Here is a 24858-nt window from a genome sequence, read left to right as displayed (position 1 = left end):
TAATTTCTTACAGTTATACCAGATAATGGAGAATGTTAGGAACTTACTCATTTTCACAATAATCATTAAAATCAGAAGGGATGCTAAACATGATCTACTTTAACCCTTTTATTTTGCAGCTAAGGAAACTGAGGAATAAAAAACTGAAAAAAAAACTCATTATCAAATAGTTCTTTCGATGTCTTAATTTTTTTTCCTAAGAAAGAAAATCAATTTTATTTATTTTCTAATTTTTTTATTGTTTTTTAAATTTGTTGTAACTAGTAATATATGACCATTGAATGGATTTTGATCCATCATACATAAATGGAGTATAACTTCTCATTTTCTAGTTGTACATAATGTAGGGTTAAATAGGTCATGTAAATATGCATGCACATAGGGCAACAATGTTTCACTCATTATACTATCATTCCTAACCTATACCTCCTCCCCTTCCTTCATTCCCCCTGTCTAGTCCAAAGTACCTCTATTCTTAATGGTAATTGACATCAGAAGTAAAGTTATATGACTTTGAAATAAAATGCTAGATGAAAATCTCACCCCTGAAAATCCAATTTACGCATTTTTTCCTCTCAGAACACTTCCAAGTCTCTACTGATAATGCCTACAAGGACTTTTCTCTGCTACACCACTCCTACATTTTCATGTATGCTGCATAACTAGATAGCAAACAAAGTGAAGTCAGATCTTTTTCCTTTACCGTTGTCTCACCACAGCCCAAAGAACTTAGTTCTTTCTTATTTATATTAAACAAACTGGTTTTATTTACATGTAATTCTTAAGATATCATCTCTAAACTTCCATTTAATCACATTTCTAAATGATACAAGGTATCCAGGTGTCATACTGTATATATAAAGTTCCAGGTATCATAGTGGCCTGAAATCAAGGACTGTGCAGTTTGGGTAGGTAGGAAAAGGGGCCATAAAAATATGTGTGAACCATACCAGCTTAGTTATAAAAGTAACTCTTTCTGTATATAATGATAGCACCATCTGGGTGTCTTTCATCATCTCTTGAACACTTAAGCACCAATAAGGCAGGTGATATTAGTTTTATTTTATAGAGGAAGACATAGGGTTAGATGGTTTACCTCTCAAAGTTCTGGAGCTAATAGGAAATTTAATTAAGTAAATATAGGTTTCTTTATCACAGCTCACTTCTGCCTTTGACAGATTACTGGAAGCCCCACCAAAACAGTATATGGACAGAGGACAGTTAGAAGTTCAGTGTTGTTTCTGAGTCTGTGATGAAATGTCTAATCAAGGGTAGGTGTCCTTTAACATTCAGTTACCACCTAAAGAACTGCAGGCTCAGCTATGCATGCCAGTTAAGTTAACCCTGTCCCATAAAAGGAAATGCTAAATTAATTGCTGTTGAGTTGGACCTAATTGTATTTTTCCTTGACTCAATTATAAAAGGTAGCAACACTGTACTAGCTCAATTCTTATTTGTTAATTATTCTGAATGTTAAAAGATTATTGTCATAAAAATTAAATGAAAAATTAAGAGCACTACCTAGAAACAAAGTGCCTCCTCAGTAGAAACAAAGTGTCCCTAAGTAGTGGTTACTAACATTACATATTATCATTTGCCTTTTATCTCCTCCAATTCAAAGGTATATAAACATTTTTGGCAATATGAAAAATTCTAACCAACTTTGTATTTTCCTTTTCCTTTTCAAATACTTGAAATTTTCAGGTATGCATGTAAAATTAATGATTTGTGTCAACTTTCTTAGACCTCCCTTTAGAATAGCACATCGTGATAGGTTAGCTAGATTATACAAAGTGCTTCATGTTAATAAATATATTTACCATGGCATAAGTGATAGGGAAAAGTAGACAGATTAACCTCTACAAGGAAAGTAAATACACAAAAATAAAAAAGAAGGTGAGGGAAAGAGTCCTTCCCCAATTCTCCACAGACATGATAAATCTGTCTTATTTTTAAGAGGATTCTTTCCATAAACCACAGGTGTAAGAATCAGAAAACCCCTCCTTCGTGTATAATCTACCCCATTATCAGAAGTATTAAAATACTGATGATATACAAGTTCTAAAACTTCCATGCCATCTATTTCCACTCCTCATTTACTATAGAACTTTCTCCAACTCGACATTTTCAGTACCCAAATTAGGACACTTAGGTCTTCTAGAAAAGCCTTGAACATTCACTGCTTTTCTAGAACTTCCTGTGAAGATGATGTCTGTTACTGCTATGAACTTCCTGTTCAAATACATTTACAAGTTAGGATATTAGGGAGGGTAAACTAACCTACCACTATTTCATAGTTAATTCCCATAATTCTCTGCCACTTTGTCAGCAGGGTAGCTTCTTGTTGCATATCTTTTGTTTCCTGTGCCTCAGCTGATATCAACTGATACCCTGAAATAGTCAAAGCAATTTAGTTAGTGACACATTACAAAATTCTCCAGATATTAACATTCTGTTCCAGAGACAGTGATGAGAACATGTCGTACCATGTCAGACATTTTTTTTCAACTTAATTGGTTCTTTTCAGTCATACATAACACATAGTATTCATCTTTTTAGTTATACATGACATTAGTATTCACTTTGACATAATTATAAATGCATGAAATATAATTTGTTATAATTTGTCCCCATTACTTCCCTTTTCCTCCCTCCTCCCTCCCCCGTTCCCTTCCCACTACTTTACTGATCTTTCTGCCATTTACTTACAGCTTTCTTTAAAATTAGTGTCTAGTGGTTATACATGATGGTGAGATTCACTGTGGTATGTTCATATATGTACATAGGACAGTTAGATCTGATTCATTCTACTGTCTTTCCCTAGCCCTCTTCCCTTCCCTTCATTCCCTTCATTTACTCCATTGATCTTTCTTCTCTTTTAATAATTCCCCATCCTGTCTTATTTTGGGTGACCTTTCACATATTAGAGAAAACACTTGATCTTTGACTTTTGGGGACTGCCTTATTTCACTTAGCATGATAGTTTCCAGTCCCATTCATTTACTGGCAAGTGCCAAAAGTCATTCTTCTTTGTGGCTGAGTAATATTCCATTGAATATACCTCATTTTCCTTATACATTCATTTGTTGAAGGAAACCTAGGTTGTTCCATCAATTGGCTACTATAAATTGTGCTGCTATAAATGTTGATGTCACTGTGTCACTGAGGTATGCTGATTTTAAATCTTTTGGATATATATCATGGAATGGATAGCTAGGTCATATTATGATCCCATTCCTAGATTTTTGAGGAATCTCCATACTGCTTTCCAGAGTGGTTGCACTAATTCACAGTCCCACCAACAATGTATGAGTGTACTCTTTTCTCCACGTTCTCACCAACATTTATTGTTATTTGTCAGACTCTTTACCCAGTAGATGAGTACTCTCACTTCTATACTTTACAGATTTAATTAAAAACCCCATTGCATATTCAACACTATTATCTTTTAAAAGATATCTTTTAAATCCTAACCATAACATTATCCAATTTAAATATTTAAAAGAATGAGGACTCTGGGTTGCTTTGGGATTCTCCTCTTCATCCTTTGGTGACTCTACAGTAAAAAGCCATGTCTGTCACCTCTATGTTAATTTTTCTTTTTTGTTTTCATTTGGTTCTACAGTGGGAAAAGGAGTATGCTATTACTTAGCCAAGCAAAAACAAGTTAACAAATAATATATACAATTCAATGTATAGTGAAAAAATATAAATTTTTAAAAAACATGACAAAATGAGATTGCACATTAAAATAAAAGACTAGCATGGAATCTCACTAACTGGCAAAAATAATTACAATTAAAAAGAAAATAGAAAAATATATAAATAAAAAGAAAAGAGAAAAGAAGCCCACCAAAAAAGTTACCCAAACAAATCAATTTAAAATGCTTAACTTAAAAAAAAAAAAAAAAAAAAAACTTGTGAAAAAGAACTTTACAATCACATTTCAGAGACACTTCTGTATCATCATGGTTCTGACTCTTTACCCAGTAGATGAGTACTCTCAGGTTGTCTTTTAAAACTCTCTACTAGGCAGTACTCTATCTATCCCTTTCAGCATTCAAATCTAAAATTTAAAGAGTGTTTCAAGGGCAGGGCTGGGCTGAGGCTCAGTGGCAGAGCGCTTGCCTATGATGAGTGCAGCACTGGATTTGATCCTTAGTACCACATATAAACAAACAAAATAAAGGCATGTTCTTCACCTACAACCATAAAAAAGGTTTTTAAAAAGTGTTGCAAAATTCAAATTTCTCATTAGATGTCTCCTGTGCAGTAGGAATTCAGGAGCTCTCACTCTAGGCATATTCTGCAGATTTGTTACAACTTGGGTTAAAACGCCAATTCTGCTTTCACCTTGAGAAACTAGATCCAATAGTTCATAATTTTAAAAACTTTTGGAGGGCTGGAGGTGCACGTAGGTCAGTGGCACAGCACTTGCCTAGCATAATGTGGCCCTGGGTTCATCCCCAGAACTGTAAAATCAAAGATTGGAGATTACTCCCTCAAAATAAGTGTTTTCTCTTCAAAATTAAATTAATTTCTGAGACAGATAACTATGCAGGAGTGAACACAATTTACAGGGAACGTTTAAGCCAAATTCTGGGAAAGAAAGATCAGTCCTACCTCCTCCAACCCACTTTCTCCTATTCCCTTGTGTTTACATAGCTGGGCGGGAACTTAAGCAAAGAGGGATTATGAATGGTCAATGTGGGTATTCAGGAACTCACTGATTAAAATAATCTCAGATTCATATTCATTCAATTAACCTATGGTGATAAAATTCTCTGTTCACACTTTTAAATAATCCCAAGACTAGTTTTCATGGATTTTTTAAAAACCATAAAGTCTGGTTCTCTGTTTTTACTGAGAAGCCAACTTACATATCCAGACTTACACAATATATAAAATTTCAGTGAAAGAGGCAATAATGACTCCTCATACTCCAAATAAAAAACAGTATTAGAGTAGATGCATGAGAATCACTTAAACATTTCTGCTTTGTTTACTTTGTTTAAAAAAGACTCTGGGACTCCTGATTTTAAGTCTAGAGCCTCCCCAACTCACTTCCCACAAATATATGCACTTCTCATGAGCTGCCTTCACCAGGGTAAATATATATATGGTTCTGAATCTTCAAGGTAACCCCACACCATCCTCACTATCTCCAGTTTCAGACTCTGAACATTTGTATCCTTTCCTTAGTCTTGATACTCACTTTAGTCTTAATAATATCTTTACCTATTAGCGTTAAAATGGCAGAATACATTTAAAAATAGTGTGAATCTTGCATATCTCCCTTACAGGATATTTTGATAAGCACAAATATTGCTTTAAAATGATAAAAACAAGTTAAAATTTTCAGCAGAAAAGAAATGCAATAAAGAAAGAGCAGATATGTTAAAGAACTACAAAACCTCTGTATTATGTCTTAATAAAGGGTGGAATTCTAGGACTTTATTCAGTCCTAGAATAGTCCCAAAGCACCTAAAGCAATCTGTCAGGTAAAGGAAGCAACATACTGGCATAATCACAACTTAAAACAATGGGCTCTGAAAACATTTTAAATAACTCGCTAGATCCTAGACTTACAGTGAAAGAATTCTCAGAAAGGTTTAATTTTTCTATATAATTACTTTCCAAGATCAACTTCCCAATGATAAAACTTAGAACTCTTAAAAAATTAAGAAGTGTAATGTTTTGAACGACCAACAATTAAAAAAAAAAAAAAATTAAGAAGTGAAAATGGCCTCCCAAAATTGAACAGCTTCATTCTAAGAATTTATAAAGACTCTCCTTTGTTTATTTTTAAATATTTTCTAATTGTATTATTGTTTGCTGAGGTACTGGTATCTCAGCTATATAGAAGCAAAGGAATTAAATTAAAACTATGTTATATAACCAATTGACTCCAAAAGGCTTCTGGTAAAACAAACAAAAATGTAGCAGAAAGAACAGACTGATTCATCAAGAAGACAATCAGCTATAAATGAACTGTTTTAATATATGAGAGCAATTAATCATATCTATAAATAGAGATTTACAAGCATAATGTTTTTCAACATTTTTATTAATGCACAGTATATCCTTATTGCTTATCTCACTTGTAAAAAAAATCACTTCTCTTAAAACACAATGAGAATGTCTTAGCCATGTTTACCTTCTTCTTCAATTGGTAATATGCTGGTGTTTCTCCTCAAAGATAAAGAATCTTCATCTTTTTCTTAAAGATAAAAATATTTTATTAGTAATATCTGTATTAGTAATATCTGAATAACTAAGCACTTGAATTTTTCTAAAGGCACTATATTTATTTGAATCCCTAGATGAAAGTCTGTTTTATAAAGATAAACTCCACAGTAACCATATATTAAAAGGAAAGTCCCCCTGTAAATGGACAAACATTCTCCTGCAGCCCCATCGCCTAGTGCTGCAGTTAGGTAACACAACAGCATTTTCCAACCAACAACCTGACACCTACCAATAAACCCTTCCTGGGGATTTTAGCAATGAGAGATACTAATATATAAACAGCTCATGAATGACATTTCCAAATCTGATTCCTTCAAGGAATGGCTGGGGATTTAGTCATTATGGCTCATATAAATAATCCTGGTAGATCTGCATTCCTCCCCCTAAAGAGAAAACATTATGCTGACATCCAAAAGTAAGGAAGGTACAGAAAGGCAGATGCCTGCGCATTTCCAATTGAGAAGTGGTGGCTAAATGAATACAACATAGAAATACACTTTATGAAGTTTATGCATAGGATGGTGGTTCCACTTATTTCCAACTTTACTAAACCTTTTCTTTTCCTTGGTTTTAATAAATGGTTGAGGAAAAGAAAAACAAATGATTTTAGAATTAGAAAAACATCTGAATAATATAAATGTGTAACTGAAAAGCAGATTAACCTAGCATTACCTTTGCTTACACTGGCATTAAAGAGAGACATGTCAGAATCTTTCATGATTTCCTCCCTTGATATGAGCTCCCCTTCCTGCTTGGTTCCTCTTCTCATTAGGGTCAGGCGCACAGTCTGACCTGTGTGTCGCAACACCTCTACTGCTTGTTGATTGGTGAAACCCTGGAGGTTGGTGCCATCTACCTGTGATAACAAGACGTTGAAAATAGATGGAGATTTGTACTGCTAACTCATAAAATGTATATTTACTGCTTATTACTGTGAAAAGAAAGGGGAATGAGTAGTTCTATAGCTGGGTATGGACAATGACATTCCAACACTTGCTTGAGGACCGGTATTAACTTAGGTATGCTAGAATCCTTGAGGAGGGTTAATCTAGATTCTGGGGTAACACTTCTAGAAATTATGAGCCAAGAGTTTTAGGATGGGCCCAGGCTTATATACCTTTTTAAATGTTACCACCAAAACATAGTGCTATATGCACAGTATATATTCATCCCACATGGGAGGACAGAACCAACAGATCACATATCAAAGATTTATCTGGAAAGCAAATACCTTTGGGGAAATATAAATAAATATAGACTAAAACATCATACTTTTAAACATTCATAAAATCACAATGAAAACTGGAAAAGTAGACCAAACAAATGAAATGTTGAAATTCAAGTCACTGATAATTCTTTTGAATTGCACAATGGCTGTAAATGTCATGCTTTTCTAAGCACAATGATAGCAGCCACATTCGGCATTCAAATGTTTACTAAATGACTGAGAATTATGACATCTAGATCAGAGTTCTCCAAGACAAGAGTATCCTTACTACAGAGATTTCTGGAAGAATATAATAAAACTTCTAAAACTTTAAAAACTCATTGGTATACACATACACACATATATAATGTCTATATCAATTATATATAAAATATATATATATATATATATATATATATATATATATATACAAATAACAACATATATTTGAAGATACAGAAGGGTGGAAAGAAACTGAGGAAGAAATAGATAAATATTTTTATTAATGGGCTATTCAAACCAAAACTAGAGACTGTTGATCTAGATAACCATCTCACACTAAGGGGTCCTTAAATCTTCTATAATTTTTCTGGGTAAGACAGTATCTTGAACACAGGTATATGATAGTCTTCTTTTTCCATGCCTACCCTGATTATTCTTTTTTTACATAAACTAACAAATTATAGTAATGGAGAAATCCTGCAACAAAACTGGAAACAAATAATGAAAGTAAGTTCTTACACCAGTAACTTGAAGAAACTTCTACTAGCAATGGTCTGGCCGTGATCAGATCAAAGGCAGGCCAGCTAAATTTCTGTAAATGCAGGAACAGCTTGTCTGTTCTTTGAAGAGAAAATTCTTCCAAACAACATTCTTGCATTAAAAGAGGTGGATCAGTTGATACATGTGGATCCCAATCAGTGACTCTGAGTAATGTAAGCCTAGAGGCCACAGCAACCTGGGAGCATGCAGCAGCACAGAATTACTGACATGTAATAAAAATCACCTTTGTGATGCATATGTGTATGGATACATGGATGTGTGCACATGTGTGTATACACACACACAAAAAAAAAAAAAATTCTGACTCCTGTTTACCCTAAGAAACACAGAAAACAAATCTGTTCCCACGCAGAGCCAAAGTTCTCCACTGTGATGTTCACAAGAACTGGTTTCCTTTCTTTATTTTGTTTATCTACAAACAAATCAGGTGAAATTATGTATGGTAAATTTAAACTTATACCTTAATTCTGGCTCTCTCAATTCCCAAACTATCTGAAAACCCACACAATCTCCAGTAAAATCCACCTCAGTTCCCATTTGTACAAGCACAGCTTTTTTCAGGCATGACCAAAAGTCACAGGATATGAAATAAAATGCCACAGTTCAAAAGAAGGTATACACACTGTGCTATCAACTCAGGTATCTTCCTGTGAAGCTGTTATTCAAGTGAGCAAGAAAAAAGATATTTCCTGAAATTTCCTTTCAAAATGATTCAAATTTCATTGTATACGTAGAAATAGAAATTATAGTTACAAAGAAAAATATGTATCTATCAAAAAAAAAAAAAGGAAAGAAAGAAAACTTACAATGAAGGCAGCTTACAAGATTTTAAGTACTGTAAAAACAAAGCCAGGAAATGGAAGACAGGATCTGCAATTTTCCTGTATCTCAGAGGAAAAGAATAAATAGATAAAATGATTGGTAAAATAAAACTGGTGACAAACAGGCTGATCTGAGAAACCCAATATACTTTGAAAGGCATTATGAGAAGAGAAAAGAAATGAGAAAAAAAATAATCAAAGAAATTACTACAGGGAAGGGAAACTTACCCAAGTCTACAAATCAAAGAGACACATGAAAAATGAAAAAAAAAAAAAAAAAAAAAAAGAAAGAAAAAGAAAAAAAAATCTAACACCTGGACATAGTCTGGTAAAGCTCTTCTATTTCAAAGATCAAAAGGAAAAAAAAAAAATCTATCAGCCTCTAGGCCCTGGAGAAAGTAGACTATCTAAAGAACTTCAGTAAAGAAATTAGGAACCAAGAGTTTAACCATGTTCAAATTTTATATTCTTTGAACTTCAAAAACAAAAAAAATTAATCTAAAATAAATGAACTTTTTTTTTTTCAGTACTGGGCATTGAACCTAGGGGTGCTATACCCTTGAGCTACAGATACACACACCACTTTTTATTTTTTAGTTTAAGAAAGAGTCTAAGTTGTCCACCTAGAATTAAACTTAAGATCTTCTTGCCTTAGCCTCCTGATACCTAGGATTACAGTATGTGTCACTTTGCCCAGCTGCTACTTATTTTTATTACTCTTGTGGTAATGAAGAAAAAAATTTTTTAAAAACTTTCAAAAATCTTAATAGTGAGATTCTAAAAAACTTCTTAAAATACACAAAATTTAGGCTACAAATTTTTCATTTGCAATAGATTGTTATTGCTCAATTCTTACATTAAGAAAAATCGAATGTGTGTTATTTTGTAAGAGTAATATGCCTCAAATTGTGTGTACAAAAAAATTATTTCCCATGTTTTTCAAAACTTAGTAACTTGGATTTTATAATACATTCCTTACCCAAATATTAGAGGACACTACTAGAAGAGAAAAAATTGCTATAATGGCTTTTGACTTCAGTTCAAATTTCTCTAGTATCTTCATCTGTAATATGGAACTAAGGATATCTATATTTCCAGAATTGTAATACACAGCACGTTGTACTGGGAAGATAGTCAAGGGCTGGCATTATTATTAACAGAATGAAGATATGAGTAATAAACATACAAACCCCAATATTCCCTGGGAGCAGTTTCTGTTCAATATATTCACATCCATCTACATATGAGTCACACTTACCACAAACTCAGGAGCCCAGTTCAGACTCAATGACACCAAAGAAATGTGAAGTGAAATTAGGTACGATGGCAGCAAACTGCCTCTACACTCTCTCATGATGAAAAGATAACATCTCCTAATGTGCAGTGCAGATACCGCCATTTACAGGAACAATTTAGAGAAGAAACACTAGTTAGCACAGCTCACAGACCTAGGCTCCTTAGCATATTCAATGTAGACTGCCAAGCCCTCCTCCAACAGAGGCATTACCTGTAGAGAACCTGAAACTCTTAACAAAGTCACAGAATATCAAAAGCAACACTTGAAACTTTTCCTAATTTATATATTTGTTTAATACTTTATCAGTCATAATTAATCAGTCATAATGGTTTTGGCATGGATCACTGAATATCAAAATATAATAATAATTTAATTTAATAATAATGAGCTAATTATTATCATTAATATTAATTATAATAAAATAATTTTATCTAACAAGCTTGTCAAATTTGAAAACACAATAGACCTTTTTTCAAATAATCATTACATAGAATACCAACAAATGAAAAGGGGGAGGAAGGAACAGAATATTTACTCTATTTCCTGCCCTGTAATGCCTATAGTGAAACCATACACATACACAGAACAGTCTGTGAAACAAGAATTTTAGAATAAAGTACTTTTAAGTTATAAAACAATACTCCCTAAAAATAGTAAGAAATAGTTTCTCAGTCTTCTCACAATATGACAATTACAAAATAAAAATAGACTATAGCTCCAATAGCTGCTGTCACAACAAAAATAGAACAAATAGACAAAAAAAGACTACAGTCGTGAAAATGCAACTACCATATACCAAAAGTCCACAAGATGGTGATATTTTGCACAAAATTAATGCGTGATCTAAAGTATTACGTAAGTGTCCCAGGATTTAGAGATGCTTCTAACTTTGAAGTAAGAAAATGTTGCTAGAAGTTGTCAAGTAAAACTCAAAATACTGATGACAAGGAAAGCAAGTGATTTCACTGAATATAAGAAAACACTCCAAACAAAAAGGCATTTCTATTTTTTGAGTCAACAATTTCCTTTATCATTGACCTTGCCTAAGAGGAATTATATTTGAGATTCCACTTACATAAGAATGAAGATAATGATAGGTTTAGAGAGAAAGTACTGTGAGACTCTTTCCAAGATGTAACCATTTTAGGCCCTCAAATAATTATCGCCTTAATCAATTAAAATGTACTTCTGTGCTAAGTATAACATCAGATATTTTGAATGTAGGACTTACTTATGTGCTAAGTATGACATCAGATATTTTAAATAAAGATCTTATTTGGTTCTCCTAAACAATCATACAAGTGACATTTCCTTATTCTAATTTTGTAGGTAAAGAAATCTTCAAAAAGATTGCTAAGAAGATACTAGAAGTAATATAGTCAGAAACTACATCAGAACTTGGTGCAAGTTACAGGAAACATAGCTCAGTAAAAAAGTATCAGGCAATATAGCCAAGACCTCCCACCAACCCTGGACTTCTTGTATTTTGGCAGCACTTCATCCTAGAAAGGTAGAATGTCTGAGTACCTACCATTTGAGTCTCTCTCCCTGAAACCCATGGTTCTTTGGGTTTCCCATCTTGATACATTTGATATCATTTGTTGCAATGTATCTTAGAGATGATTACAGTAAAATTTAACTACTGGTGGTGCATTTATACCACAGAGTGGTCATTTTTACCAAGCTTCAAATCCAAACATCTACAACACTATTTCACATGAATTATTCAGTGAATAGTGTTAAAATATAATTTGCAGAAATGCAAATCATGGCAAATACAAAATGGCTTGCCGAAGATTTTAACTTGTTAATGAATGAAAGAACTAGTAAGATGTTGTAATTGGTTGAAGGAGCATTTAAGAAGCAAGAGTGTTTATACGCAATTTAACACAGTATTAAGAGACCATTGCTGAGTTTGATACAAACTGTTTGATATCCAACAAACCATAAATCATTGAGATAATATATTCTTTGAACAGAAGTTTGTATCACTACTGGACTAGTCTGTGACTTTTAAATTATTATTAACTTTCAAAATTCACAAATAAAAATTATACACACACACATATATAATGTTTATGATGTACAAGCAATTTGCTAAATCGTTAAACAGAATTATGATAAGATCCATCAATTTCACTCCTTAGTATATATCCAAGAGAAATGAAAATATACATAAAGCAGAACATTGTACATGAATGTTCACAGCAGCATTATCCATAAAAGCCAAAAAGTGAAAACAACCCACATATTTATCCAATGATGAATGGGTAAACGTGGTGTACCCATACAGTGACTATTAGTCAGCCATAAAAGAATATAAAGAACAGACACATGCTACAACACAGACAAACCCTGAAAACACTCTAAGTGAAAGAAATCAATCACAAAGGACCAAATCTTATATGATTCTATTTACATGAAATGCCTCAGAATAGGCAAATCTACAAAGGCAGAAAGTAGGCTGGTGGCTGCCTAGGGCAGAGAAGATGAGGAAATTAGGGAGCAACTGCTAAAGGGTAGGGGTCTTCTCTTTAGAGTAATGAAAATGTTCTAAAATTGATTGTGATAATGAACTTCTAGCAATGTGAATATATGAAGAGCTACTGAAACATACACTTTAAATGGGTGAAGTTTTTGGCATATAAATGATATTTCAATAAAACTGGTTTTTAAGAAATTTTCTGATGAACTATTATAGATACAGAGTAAAAAGTAAATTAGTCAAATTTTCAACTTTTAATTCAGCATTATATATGAATTTAGACTCTATATCTATTTATTCTCTCTTCCTCCCTTTCCCTTAAAATAAAAACACAAGGGGACTAATTTGTATTGCATGGTAAAATGGAGATGCACTAGGGAAACCAGTTCTAGCAGGTAGCCAGACAAGGGTGGTGAACTCAACTTGATTTCAAGACTTGAACAAGTGTGTAGGTAGGAGCTTCATAGCATTATACCCAAGAAGACTCAGGGAGATGCAATTAGACTCAAAAGGCAGAGATAAAAGAACCCTATATCTTTTTTTTATTGTGGTAAAAAATATATAAAATTCACCATCTTAACCATTTTATTCACATTGTTCTATGAAAGATCTATAGGACGTTTTCATCTTGCAAAATGAATCTCTATTCCACTGAGCAACTTCACTTTCGCCCTTTCCCCAGCCTCTGGTAACACCATTCTACCTTCCATTTCTCTAAGTCTGATTAGTTCACACACACCTCAAATAAGTGGAATCATACAGTATTTGTCTTTCTTGACTGGCATATTTTACTTTGCATAATATCCTTGAGAATTATCCATGTTATAGAAAGTGACAGGATTTCCTTCTTTTAAAAGACTGACTAGCATTCCACTGTATGAATATACCAAAATTTGCTTATTCACTCATTGATCCTTACACATCTGGTTGTTTCCATGGACCATGCATGATGTTGCTATACTCAAGGACTCTTTTATCTATGTCCCACCTCACTATCATTAAGATTCCTGAGGAACAAAAAACAAAATAGGCTTAATTAAGCATACACAAATACCTATGAAGATAAATCAGCATTACCCAAGATGTCTTCCAAAGAAAGAAAGATTCCACAATTATAAAATTTGGAACCATCAGGGTAAAAGAGGTAAACAAGTTTCTCTACTTCAGGACTTCTCAGAGTCTTCAGTTTTTTAAGGTACACAGTGGATCTCTAAAAGACTATATAATACATATTTTTCACTAAACTTATTTCAATTAGGAAGCAACTGGTATGGGACTAATGAATTTGTGTTTCAGGAAGCGGTTTGTGAAGTCTAGTATTTACTGAACACTGATTTGAAGGTTAGATTCTTCTATACACCGCCTCAAACAGACATATGTACTGATGTCATTACAACAGCATGATGAACTGATCTAATTAAAAGTGGTTGAATCTGTTTGTTATTCTTTTATATTAGAGCTAAAAGGTGATCTCTGCCCGTGGAGTCAAAGCAGGAGCATCATTCTGCTGATAAAACAAATGCCACACATCCCAAATTGAGACTCAAATACACTAATGGTCATTACATCTGGTCTTTACCTTTGTAGTATCTCCAAGGAGAACTGTAATAGTAACAGTAAGAAATTCATTACAACCCGAAATCAAAAATATCAGAAATTATTTAAGAAAAAAACCTTTGCTTTAGAATTGAGATCAGTAGAGCTTCTATCCAATGCTATTTTGTTTCCACAAAATAATAAAAAGGATAATTGTAATGAGAGCCTCAAGCCACTAAAGAAAAGATTAAATCAGTACAGTTAACTGTTTTCTCAGAACTGAGTATAAACTAGGAAAATGCATTCTCGACCATGAAATTTGACAAAGCTATTATTAAATGTGTAACTTACTGCTATAATTTGGTCTCCAATTTGAATTCTTCCATCATGTTCAACAGCACTGCTTTTCGTGATGCTTTTTACAAAGATTCCCGAAGGTTCTAAGATTAGAAATAGGTTATTTTTTGATATTTACAAACACATTTTAAAAATATCCATCCTACATTCTCCAAATAAAAAGATTTAATTGTGAATAAATACCTATCAAAAAGCCACACAAACAAAATCTCTAGTAGAAAGGATAAGGTAATTGTTTTATTTGTTTAGAGTTACTTACACTAAATTATTTCTAAGGATGTTTTCAAATAATTTACCAAACTATTTAAAAACATATAATGTTGATTAAATATTTCATAAGACACAGATACTAGAGGCAATTCCCAAGTTTAAAAAAAAATTTAAGATTTAAAATTACCTAATTTTTTATCTCCAATATAACCAGCAATGGTAATTCCTAATCCTTGGACATTTTTAGTGAGTTCCACATCAAATGTCTCACTTTCTTCATTTTTCTGAGTAGAAGCATCAACCTGAAATAAAATTGATAAATAAATATACAAAAAATAAACATGTAAAAAAAGAAAAAAAAAAAACAAGTTCACAAAGCCATAGCTTTAACTGAGGAATAATATGACATAACAAGGTATCAGAGAACTCTGTTAGAGAGTTTCAGTAGAGATTATTACTTCAATCATGCAACATTGATGAAATGAGAATCACATTTTTACTCAGAAAGGAATGTTAAGATTGAACCTCCCCTTATTGGAGAGATACACTGTTTGTACACACTTTTTTTTTAATTAAATGGGTTTTTCTTAACAAATTCTGTTTTTATAGATGACACATCTTTATTTCATTTCTGAAGGAGTCTAAATGTGGCTCAGTTGAAAGAATTCAAGTCTTGAATTCAGATCAACAAATACAAACCTAGCTTTGCCACTAGATTTTCTAAACATAAGTTTGCACAACTGTCTAACAGGAGAAGAGTAACAACAACCAGTCCAGCTACTATTTATTAAGCAGTTTCCATGTAAGAGGCAACTGACATCTTAACTTCTTATTCCTTATAATGATATGTTTTATATTCCTTTTATACCATGAGGTGGTACAATTACTGAATCAATTGTTCTATGAGAAAACAGGCACATAAACTATTTTGAAGACAAAGTGCTAACAACCTAGTAGAAGTAGAATTCAAATCCTAACACTTATTGTGGAGCTGCTACTCTTAAATGACACACTGTATGGACCACTGCTAGTAGAACAGAGCAGCCACAGTGCCTACATGTTAGCTGCTATTATTATCCAAAGTTTATGGTTGATTCTAATAACACAAATATGGATAAATCTACCCTTCAGCTTTATTATAAATAGGCTATGGCTCATTTTGAAAACAAATAAAATGCATGAAGGAAGACATTTAAACTGCCCTTTGGTAAATTCAGACTTTACTATGAAAATCCTTTGTTCATTAGGATTCCTCCTTCCTGGAATGACAGCTGGAAGTAGGTTCCTCAGATGTAAGCTTTTAATAACATGCAGCGTTGTTATTAATTATACAGTAGACTGAAGGCTCAGTTTTCCCACATCAAGCATTAGTGGACTGGTATAATATGTCATCAATAAGTTATTGGGACTATGCATTGGTGTGACATAAGCAGATTCTACAGAGAACCCTAAGAAGAACATGACAAAATCAAGGCTCTGAGTTCTAATCAACATGCAGTTTGGGGCTAGCTGATAATATTTCTGATTTTCTTCAAACAAACTGAATATATCCCACTGTTGGTCCACCTAAATGAGATAAATTTTTCAGTAAAGTTTGATTTATTTTTTCATTGCACATAATTATCTGTGCAAACTTAGCAAAAGTTTAAAGTTTATATAATTACAAGAAAATGACAGGATGAAATCTGCTTCAATTGAAACAAATGTGTTTTCTATTTTTAATAAGACTTATGCGAGTGCTATTTTAGAGGGTGGCAATTTGACTATCGAATGGTTTTAAAAGGGGCACAAGCTTCAGAAATGATGATATGCACAGAATAGATATTTTTCTAAGCTTTCAATTACATCAAGTAGTTTTCGGTATTGCATTCATTTATATATTGCTGAATAAAATGTTTTGTTTACCACAAAAGAATGCCATTTAAATGCTTTCATAAACAAGCTTTCTTTCTTACTTCTCTTTGCAAAAAATAGCAACCAAACTCAATCCTAAAAACAACAGAATCATGGAAATTTCAAGTGTTCTAATAAAGTTTTAAAGGGCTTATGAAAGAGATTCGGATTTGAAAAAAGAATTTATAGCAAATGCATAGAAACAACTTTAATAGATAAAAACATATCATTACTGTGAGAAAGGAATATAGGATTTGCATTTGTTATAAATCTTATTTAGAAATTGGTATAATTCTTTTCTTAAATATTTAAGACATTTATGGATAAATTTATTTTGTTGATATTTTAGCCACTATAGTCTTACAATCTGTAAACCAGTTATGATAGTTAAAACCATTCAATCATTTTGAAATTTTCTAGATTTTTTTCATATCAAGTTAAGGGAAAAGACAGAATGTTACACCTATGAGTAAAGTTTCTGTTACAACATTTGTCCAAAAACTTATAAACTTAAGGTATAACATTTGTCTAAAAGCTTATGTAACTGGGTCAAGAACAATGACCACTCATTTCATTACATATCTGATCAACAGTTCTAAGGCATATCTTAAAACAATAAAACTGAAGGTTTTGAAAAGCTTTATTCATCGCCAGCAATCCTGCTCTCACTTTCAGCCTCCACACTTCCAAAACAAAACATAAATACTAAAAAGAAAGCTGTCAAATGGGAATGAAAGAACTGACCCATTTTACAGAAAGTCTTCTAATTAAGAGAAAAATATAATTCAACATTTTAGGTATTAATAGTACATAATTCTTTATATTTCATACATACTTCAAAACATCACCCTCATAAATTGTCTACTTAGAGGAAAAAAAAGTAAAATAGTCACCCAGCATTTTTAGGCAAGTATTTTTCATCTCTTTTAAACATTACTCCTGATTAATAAATATAATTAATGCTGAAGCATCTCTACAAAATTCCCTAAGTTTTGTTACATTTTTAACACCAATAATAAACATAAGTAAATCTAGTTTCTAAAACAATATCACTGTCATCTAAGTGCTATTTTCTCTGACATTCACATTAACTGTTTTTATCTACTTACCCGAATCTCTGGCGCAGATGTTGGGGAAGAGGAGAGGGTGATGCCCAAAGAGGTGGGTGCTGTAGTTTCTTCTATGGCACCTCTTGCAATCATCAACTTAACTCTATTTCCACACTGCCTAAGGACTTGTGCTACTTGCTCACTGCTCATTCCTGCCAAATCTGTATCACCAATCTTTAGAATGTGGTCTCCACTGCATAATCGCCCATGCTGAACCAAAAAAAAGAGGGTGGGGGTTACGTCATTAGGGTATTGTTATTGTAACTCCATCAGAGAAATCCTAAATGAGGGAGAGGGAATAATACTAAAAGAAGATAGCAATGAGATGACAACATAGCAATAATGAGACACTGAACATGTAACATGAACTGTCTTCTGAACTATTCCACCCCACTCAGTGTGATATAAGTAAATAAAATTCACAAATACTCCCTAAATTGATGGGCTGATATGAACTTGTCATTCTGATTTCTACCACTAAATGCAAGCAGGAAAAAAAAAAAAAGCTTTTTTGTGATTTTTGTTTTTTCAGAGACAGAAACAAGAAAAGTCCTAAGCAAAGATTAAGTATGAAGTTACTAGGCAAATATAGTACATATTATTCAAAATATGTTATGAACCACAATAGAGTATTATATAAATCTCATAATTTTGTCCCTTAGTATTTCAATTATAAACATCAAAAGAATATACTTTCATATGAAATTCTAGTGAAATAAAAGACAGATAGACAAGAGGCATGAGAATTAGTCTTATAAGCCTCCATGTAATTGCTGCTAGTTTCTGCAATAACAGAACTTTCACACTGTTCAACACAGCAATTACAAGCAACCCTTGGCTGTGGAACACTCGGAATATGGTAGTCCAACTGGGGAACAGATTTGTAATCTCTTTTAATTTTAATGAATTTAAATTTGAATTTAATAATACTGGAGAGGATAGCTCTATATTGAAGATAAAGCATAGATTTGTGGTTCTAAGGAATATTAAATTCATTGTCTATATCTGAAACTCAAGTTCATCATCTCTTTTCAAAAGTATTTCTCCCCAAAGAGTATTTCTCCTTTGACATTATTTAAAGCCAAAGTTTCTTTTTTCCAACAGAATGTATAAAAGATGAAGTCATACTTTGGGGTAAACATCAATGAAGACCTATTGGAGTAGCTTACCTGATCAGCTACTCCTCCAGGCAGAATGGTTTTGACTATCACACCTGTTGCTTTTCCTCCGATGATACCAAATCCCAAACCAGACCCATCATTCACCAGTTCAATTGTTTCTACATGCTGCCAATGAACCTAAAGACAAAGCTCCTATGAGAATTTCTAAAATTTTATGAAACACTAAAATTTTACAACACAATGGATATTTTGTGATCACTTTATTAGTATTAAATAACTTATTTCAGATAATACAATGAGCCCTAAGAATACCCTTTAATTTAGTATACTTCTCTTTCAAAAGACATTTATTTCTATTTTTTTATCAATATATCATTAAAATGTTTACATTTCCTCCCAATTAATGATGAGCACTGATTTTTCAATATCGCCTATAGAATGTCTTTAAAAAAAAAAAAAGAAAAAGATCAAGGAAAAAAACTGTCATGTGTTAAGAATGTTGTCCTTTGAATCTTGCCTACAGGAAAAATTCCAAATTACATGACTTCTTAAAGTCACAGACAGCTAACTGTAACAATATAATTGTATAATTTATAAAGCAAAGTCAAGATTGTATCTGTCTACTGAAAAGTCAATTTTGTGAAAGAACCATACTTCTTTTTGTTGTTGTTGTTTTTGAGGAATGATGATGTCAAAAAACTACACAAAGAAAAGGCTGTTTTAGAAGCTGCAAACAATCATAATTAAATGACAAATATTCCGGGCTGAGAAGATATGAATTTTTTTTAAAAATTCAAGAAATACAAAGAACCTATATGAATTAGAAACCTGTACACAACTAAAAAGAATTAGAAAAGTACGTTCTGTTCTGTTTGAAAATCTCAGGCACTCACGGGATTTGAGTGAGCTGAAATTGTACTGGCTGCAGATGGAGAACGGGAAACTCTGGGGCTGACAAGCTGAGGTAAGGAGCCTCTGGCTATAACTAGCTGGACAGCATCTTTGGCCTTCTGCAGGATGCTGATAGCCTGCTGATGTGTGATGGTCTGATCAAGTGCCTGTCCATTGATAGCAAGGATCTGATCAGTTTCCTTCAGTCTTCCATCTCTGTCAGAGGTGTAAAACAAGGTGATAAAAATATATTTGACAGCTCTCAAGAAAGAAAAAGCTTCTTTGGCATATATGTTCAGGTTACTTTAAATCCTATTTTTAAATTTCCACACTTTTTAAGCTTTTTCCTGCAGTTCCATTTTTAAAGTATATGCTTGAAGAATGTTCTAATATGTGGATGCTAACCCACAACAAGGGAAGGGAAGATTAGAAGTTCATTGAATTAGACAAAGGGGAATGAAGGGAAGGGAGGAAAAATGAAAATAGGAAAGACAATAGAATGAATTGGACAGAATTTTCCTATGTTCATATATGAATACACAACCAGTGTAACTCCACATCATGTAAAACCACAAGAATGTGAAGTTAGACTCCATGTACGTATGATATGCCAAAATACACTCTAGCATCATATATATCTACAAAGAACAAATAAATAAGAATTATATGGGCGGCTTTTACCTCTTGTGCATCCACAATAAAATAAAGCATGGTCTTCTTCAGAGGTCTATTTTAGATGGAGAAATTACTGATACAGAAAAATAATAAAATACTTCTTAAGAAAAAATAAAGTATATGCTTAGCTCCAGGTGGTCAACTTTCTTAAGATAATTCTACTGCCATTCCTAAGCAACTCCTCCATTTAAAAGGCCTCTTTTTATTGTTTGTTTCTTGAACTGCCCATTCAACCTACTCATTGTATTTTAGATGGTCCTATCTTTTAAAAATCAAAGTATAGATACATATATTGCTTTATTTCTCTTAGCATATTTATAAAACACAGCTCAAATTATCATCAGTCATTTCTAGTACAGCAATTCTTAAATCTAATCAAAAAGCCCAGTTAATAACAATGAAAATATTCTACTCAAATTTTTCTTTCCTTACTAAAATAAATTAATACTATTTAAAAGCTACAGTTACTTCAAAGGACTTGCTTTTCACCACAAAATGTTAATGACTTCCCCAAACTGCTTAATATCAGGTCATGTTCAACTCTCATTGTTGTTTGTTTTTCTTTGTTTTTGCCTTTCTAAATGTCCCCATACTGATCACATTTTCTGATTGTGATATCAAAAACAAGAGAAGATGCTGGGACAATCTCACCTGTGAGCCACACTGCCCTCTTGTATCTCTTGCACAAATATCCCCAGCTCACCCCTGTTTTCACTCCTGAGTCCCACAACACTAAACCCAAGGCCTCCACATGGAGGTTTGAGGAGCTCAAAAACTTCCACATGGCGACCCTGATTAGAAAACAAAGCAAGAAATGAAATTAAAAGCCAATTAATGCAGTTGACTTCCATCTGATGACTAAGTGGTATTACTTTGTTTATGGGAATTAAAAAAAAGACAAAACTGAAAAATTATTTTCTAAGATAATTTTGAGCACTTATCTCCTAGAACAGGATATTTTCTTTTTCTCAAGGAATATTTCTGGAGTATAACATATAATACTCAAAATTTGATAGTTAAAAAACAAAATATACAATAGAAAAATCTCAGAACCATCCAAACTCTTCTCATACCAAAATTTTTACATGTTATAAATGCCACTACATTTTTTAAGTAACCCAGGACTTGATCGCACTCTTGAGATGCATTCTAAGATACCTAACATGAAGACATGCTCTCACCTGGGCCATGTTTTTGATCAACTGATCAAATTCATCACATGCAGACTTCCCATTGATATGTGGAGTACCAGGTCCAGTGAGGGCTTCCAGATTCCCATTATTTGAAGTTAATAAAAGCGATTCGTTTTGTACAGTAGGAATTGTAGCAGAACTGAGGTGAGGAATGTGGGCATATTCAACACTTGAAGTTGTTGAAGTTGCAATGCTAACCTAAGAGTAATACAGAATTTATTAACATTAATACACCTTACAATGAATTATGAAATTATCAAGGATAGCTTTGGGAACTCCCCAAACTTGCAACTGGTGTCAGAATGTGGGTGTTTTGGAGGTACTTTCACCTTGAACCTGGAAACTAGACATTAATCAGTTAGTGTCAAAAGTGATGGGCAGAGATGGAGGTTTGAAGGACTGTGTCTTCACACTTTGCAGTATATCTATCTCCTGGTACAAGACATTAAATAATAAAGTAACATTTTGAAAGATTATAATTGTGTATGTAAGCTCTAAATTAAAGCTAACTAACTGACACAGCAATGCAAACAGTCAACACTAATGTTGTACATCCACAGGGTGTCATGAATGTGACTTTTTATCTGTAACTGTGTATCCAAAAGATTACATCAATGATGTGTTTGGATCACCCTTACCTCATCTCATAGCACCATGTCTATTACTATCTTCAGCTGTACTGATGTCACTGTCCAAACTGCCAAGCTGCTCACTCTACCAGAAAGGTTTATCCATCCCCAAATATCCATAGGCTTTCTCTTTTATTTCATTCAATTGTGCTCAACCTTACCTTGGAGAATCCCTCTCTGTCAACTCTATTCAACATAGCATCCACCATCTTGCTTCCTGAGCTCACCCTAATTATTTTAATAGCACTTAAAAACCCCTAACATATATATACCCTGTTGTTCATAGAGCATCCATCCTAATTAATAGAAGAAGATTGGAATGTAAAATTTTCCAGTGGAAGAATCTTATTATGTTATTTTCTCCTTGGTCCTCATTTCCCATTGTTCTTCAATATACATTTACAGAATAAACTATTTTTTAAGAACCTATGTTGATCCAATCTCCCAAACAATTTTTCAAGTTGTCATTATTTTCCTTTTACTGATGACAAAATTACACAGTCACATCATTAATAAGTAATTTGTCGGGCTGGGGATGTGGCTCAAGCAGTAGCGCGCTCACCTAGCATGCGTGCAGCCTGGGTTCGATCCTCAGCACCACATACAAACAAAGATGTTGTGTCCACCAAAAACTAAAAAATAAATATTAAAATTCTTTCTCTCTCTCTCTCTCTCAAAAAATAAAATAAAATAAAATAAGTAATTTGTGACCTACATTGTTTTCATCAAGTTGTTCTTATTTTCTTTGTAGTATGGATAAAGCATGTACTCATAAAATACAATTTCTGGAAATATGATAAGAGATTCATAGAATCCATCAATTAAAGCTATCAAAATATTTCACAAAGTCAAAATCCATCCACAGGATGGTGTTACCTATCTTAAAAAATTAAAACAGAAAATTCATTGTTACTAAAGTTACCAATAATTCATCTTTTGTGTTAGCTATCTATAATCATGGATGAAAAAGAGATCAATGTATTGAGAGGAGGCTTTTGGGAATCCTATCAAATGATAATTTTAAAACTACAGTAGGCATAATCAATTTTTTTTTTCAAAAACAAGCTTTTTATGCCAAGATTGATTTATTTTTTTTTAATCCTGAGCCATGGAAACTTCAGCAAAGTCTGTCAGCAGAAGACACCCCACTCAGGTTGAAGCAGATGGCATAACGAAATTTGTGACAGGCTGAAGATCCCACACACCAGGTCCTAACGCCTATGGTATGCTTACAAAGGAAAAAACATTTGGACTTTTGTTGCAGTAAGCTGGAATGGACAAATCACATTCTGAGAACAGATACTCTATTAGAAAAAATCCACTGAAGTAGAAGCTCTGATATTACAAGAGACCAGGTGTGGAGGCATCCTAAGTATAAACTTAGTAGGAACACAATAGTAAAAATAAGGATCATGAGACAGTATTTAATATCAAGTATCTTTTCCTAATTTGTTAAAGGCCTGACAAATATAGATAACTACTCCTGCTGCTCTTAAGGTTTCATGTAAATGTAAAAGCAATGGTTACATAATTAAAATGGATCACATATATAAAAGCTTTCGCTTAAACCATCAAAAGTCATGTTTTTAAATTTGAAAATTTATATTCATAGGAAAAGGAACAAGATACCTTTTGATTTTGTTGTCACTGTGTACTAAAGTGGTTTTCTAAACTACAATCTCTTTGAACAAGAATGAATCACATTTGGCTTGATAGGTCTGTTCAGAGCACACCCACTATAAATATTTAATAAAAGAAATTGAGGACTGGGGATGTGGCTCAAGCGGCAGCGCGCTTGCCTGGCAATCCTCAGCACCACATAAAAATAAAAATAAAGATGTTGTGTGTCCACTGAAAACTAAAAATAAATATTAAAAATTTTTCTCTCTTTCTCTCTAAAAAAAAGAAAAGAAAGAAAGAAATTGACTCTCATCCTCGGTTTATAGAATACAAAATAACCAATAGAAAACACAAATATCTGGTGATTTTTGTATAGAGATAAACATCTGTATAATTTATGAAAGTTGCTAGCAAATGAGCAAGGGTCAAGAAATAATTATCTGTTTTGCTTAACTCTGGCTGAGTACTGGAACCTAGAAAGAGCTTGTATGTACTTGGAAAAAAACATTAATTTATGGTCTTTAACTAGCATATTACCTAAAACCAAACTTAAGTGAAAATTATGTAAATTATTCAATTAAAAAGTCTGAATTTTGTTTTTTCTTTGTGAAAGGGTAGAATATAACAGCCTTTCAGAATTTAAAGTATAGTAGAAATATGCTTACAAGATAAAGCTCAAACCAGTAACTAATTCCTCTGTTAGATAAAGCAGAAATCATATCAAATTACAAGCATATACATATATATATACACACACACACACAAATATATACATATATATA

General features: G+C 32.9%; 1 protein-coding gene across 1 annotated transcript in view; it reads right to left on the bottom strand.

Moving 5' to 3' along the window:
• MPDZ (multiple PDZ domain crumbs cell polarity complex component) overlaps nt 1-24858 on the bottom strand; it is a 151868-nt gene that overhangs the window by 81072 nt on the left and 45938 nt on the right. Inside the window, exons 4-13 of the mRNA XM_081281986.1 lie at nt 21816-22025; nt 21286-21425; nt 19962-20175; nt 19117-19245; nt 17948-18157; nt 15133-15247; nt 14730-14818; nt 6922-7105; nt 6158-6220; nt 2285-2391 (exon numbers count right to left, since the gene is read on the bottom strand). Coding sequence (XP_081138112.1) covers nt 2285-2391; nt 6158-6220; nt 6922-7105; nt 14730-14818; nt 15133-15247; nt 17948-18157; nt 19117-19245; nt 19962-20175; nt 21286-21425; nt 21816-22025 — 1461 coding nt within the window. The remainder of the gene's footprint in view (nt 1-2284; nt 2392-6157; nt 6221-6921; nt 7106-14729; nt 14819-15132; nt 15248-17947; nt 18158-19116; nt 19246-19961; nt 20176-21285; nt 21426-21815; nt 22026-24858) is intronic.

Source organism: Spermophilus citellus, assembly GCF_964194105.1.
Source record: "Spermophilus citellus genome assembly, chromosome: 2".
NCBI classification, from domain to species: domain Eukaryota; kingdom Metazoa; phylum Chordata; class Mammalia; order Rodentia; family Sciuridae; genus Spermophilus; species Spermophilus citellus.
The sequence above is the reverse complement of the archived record's forward strand: the minus strand, read 5'-3'. Positions and strand labels throughout refer to the sequence as shown.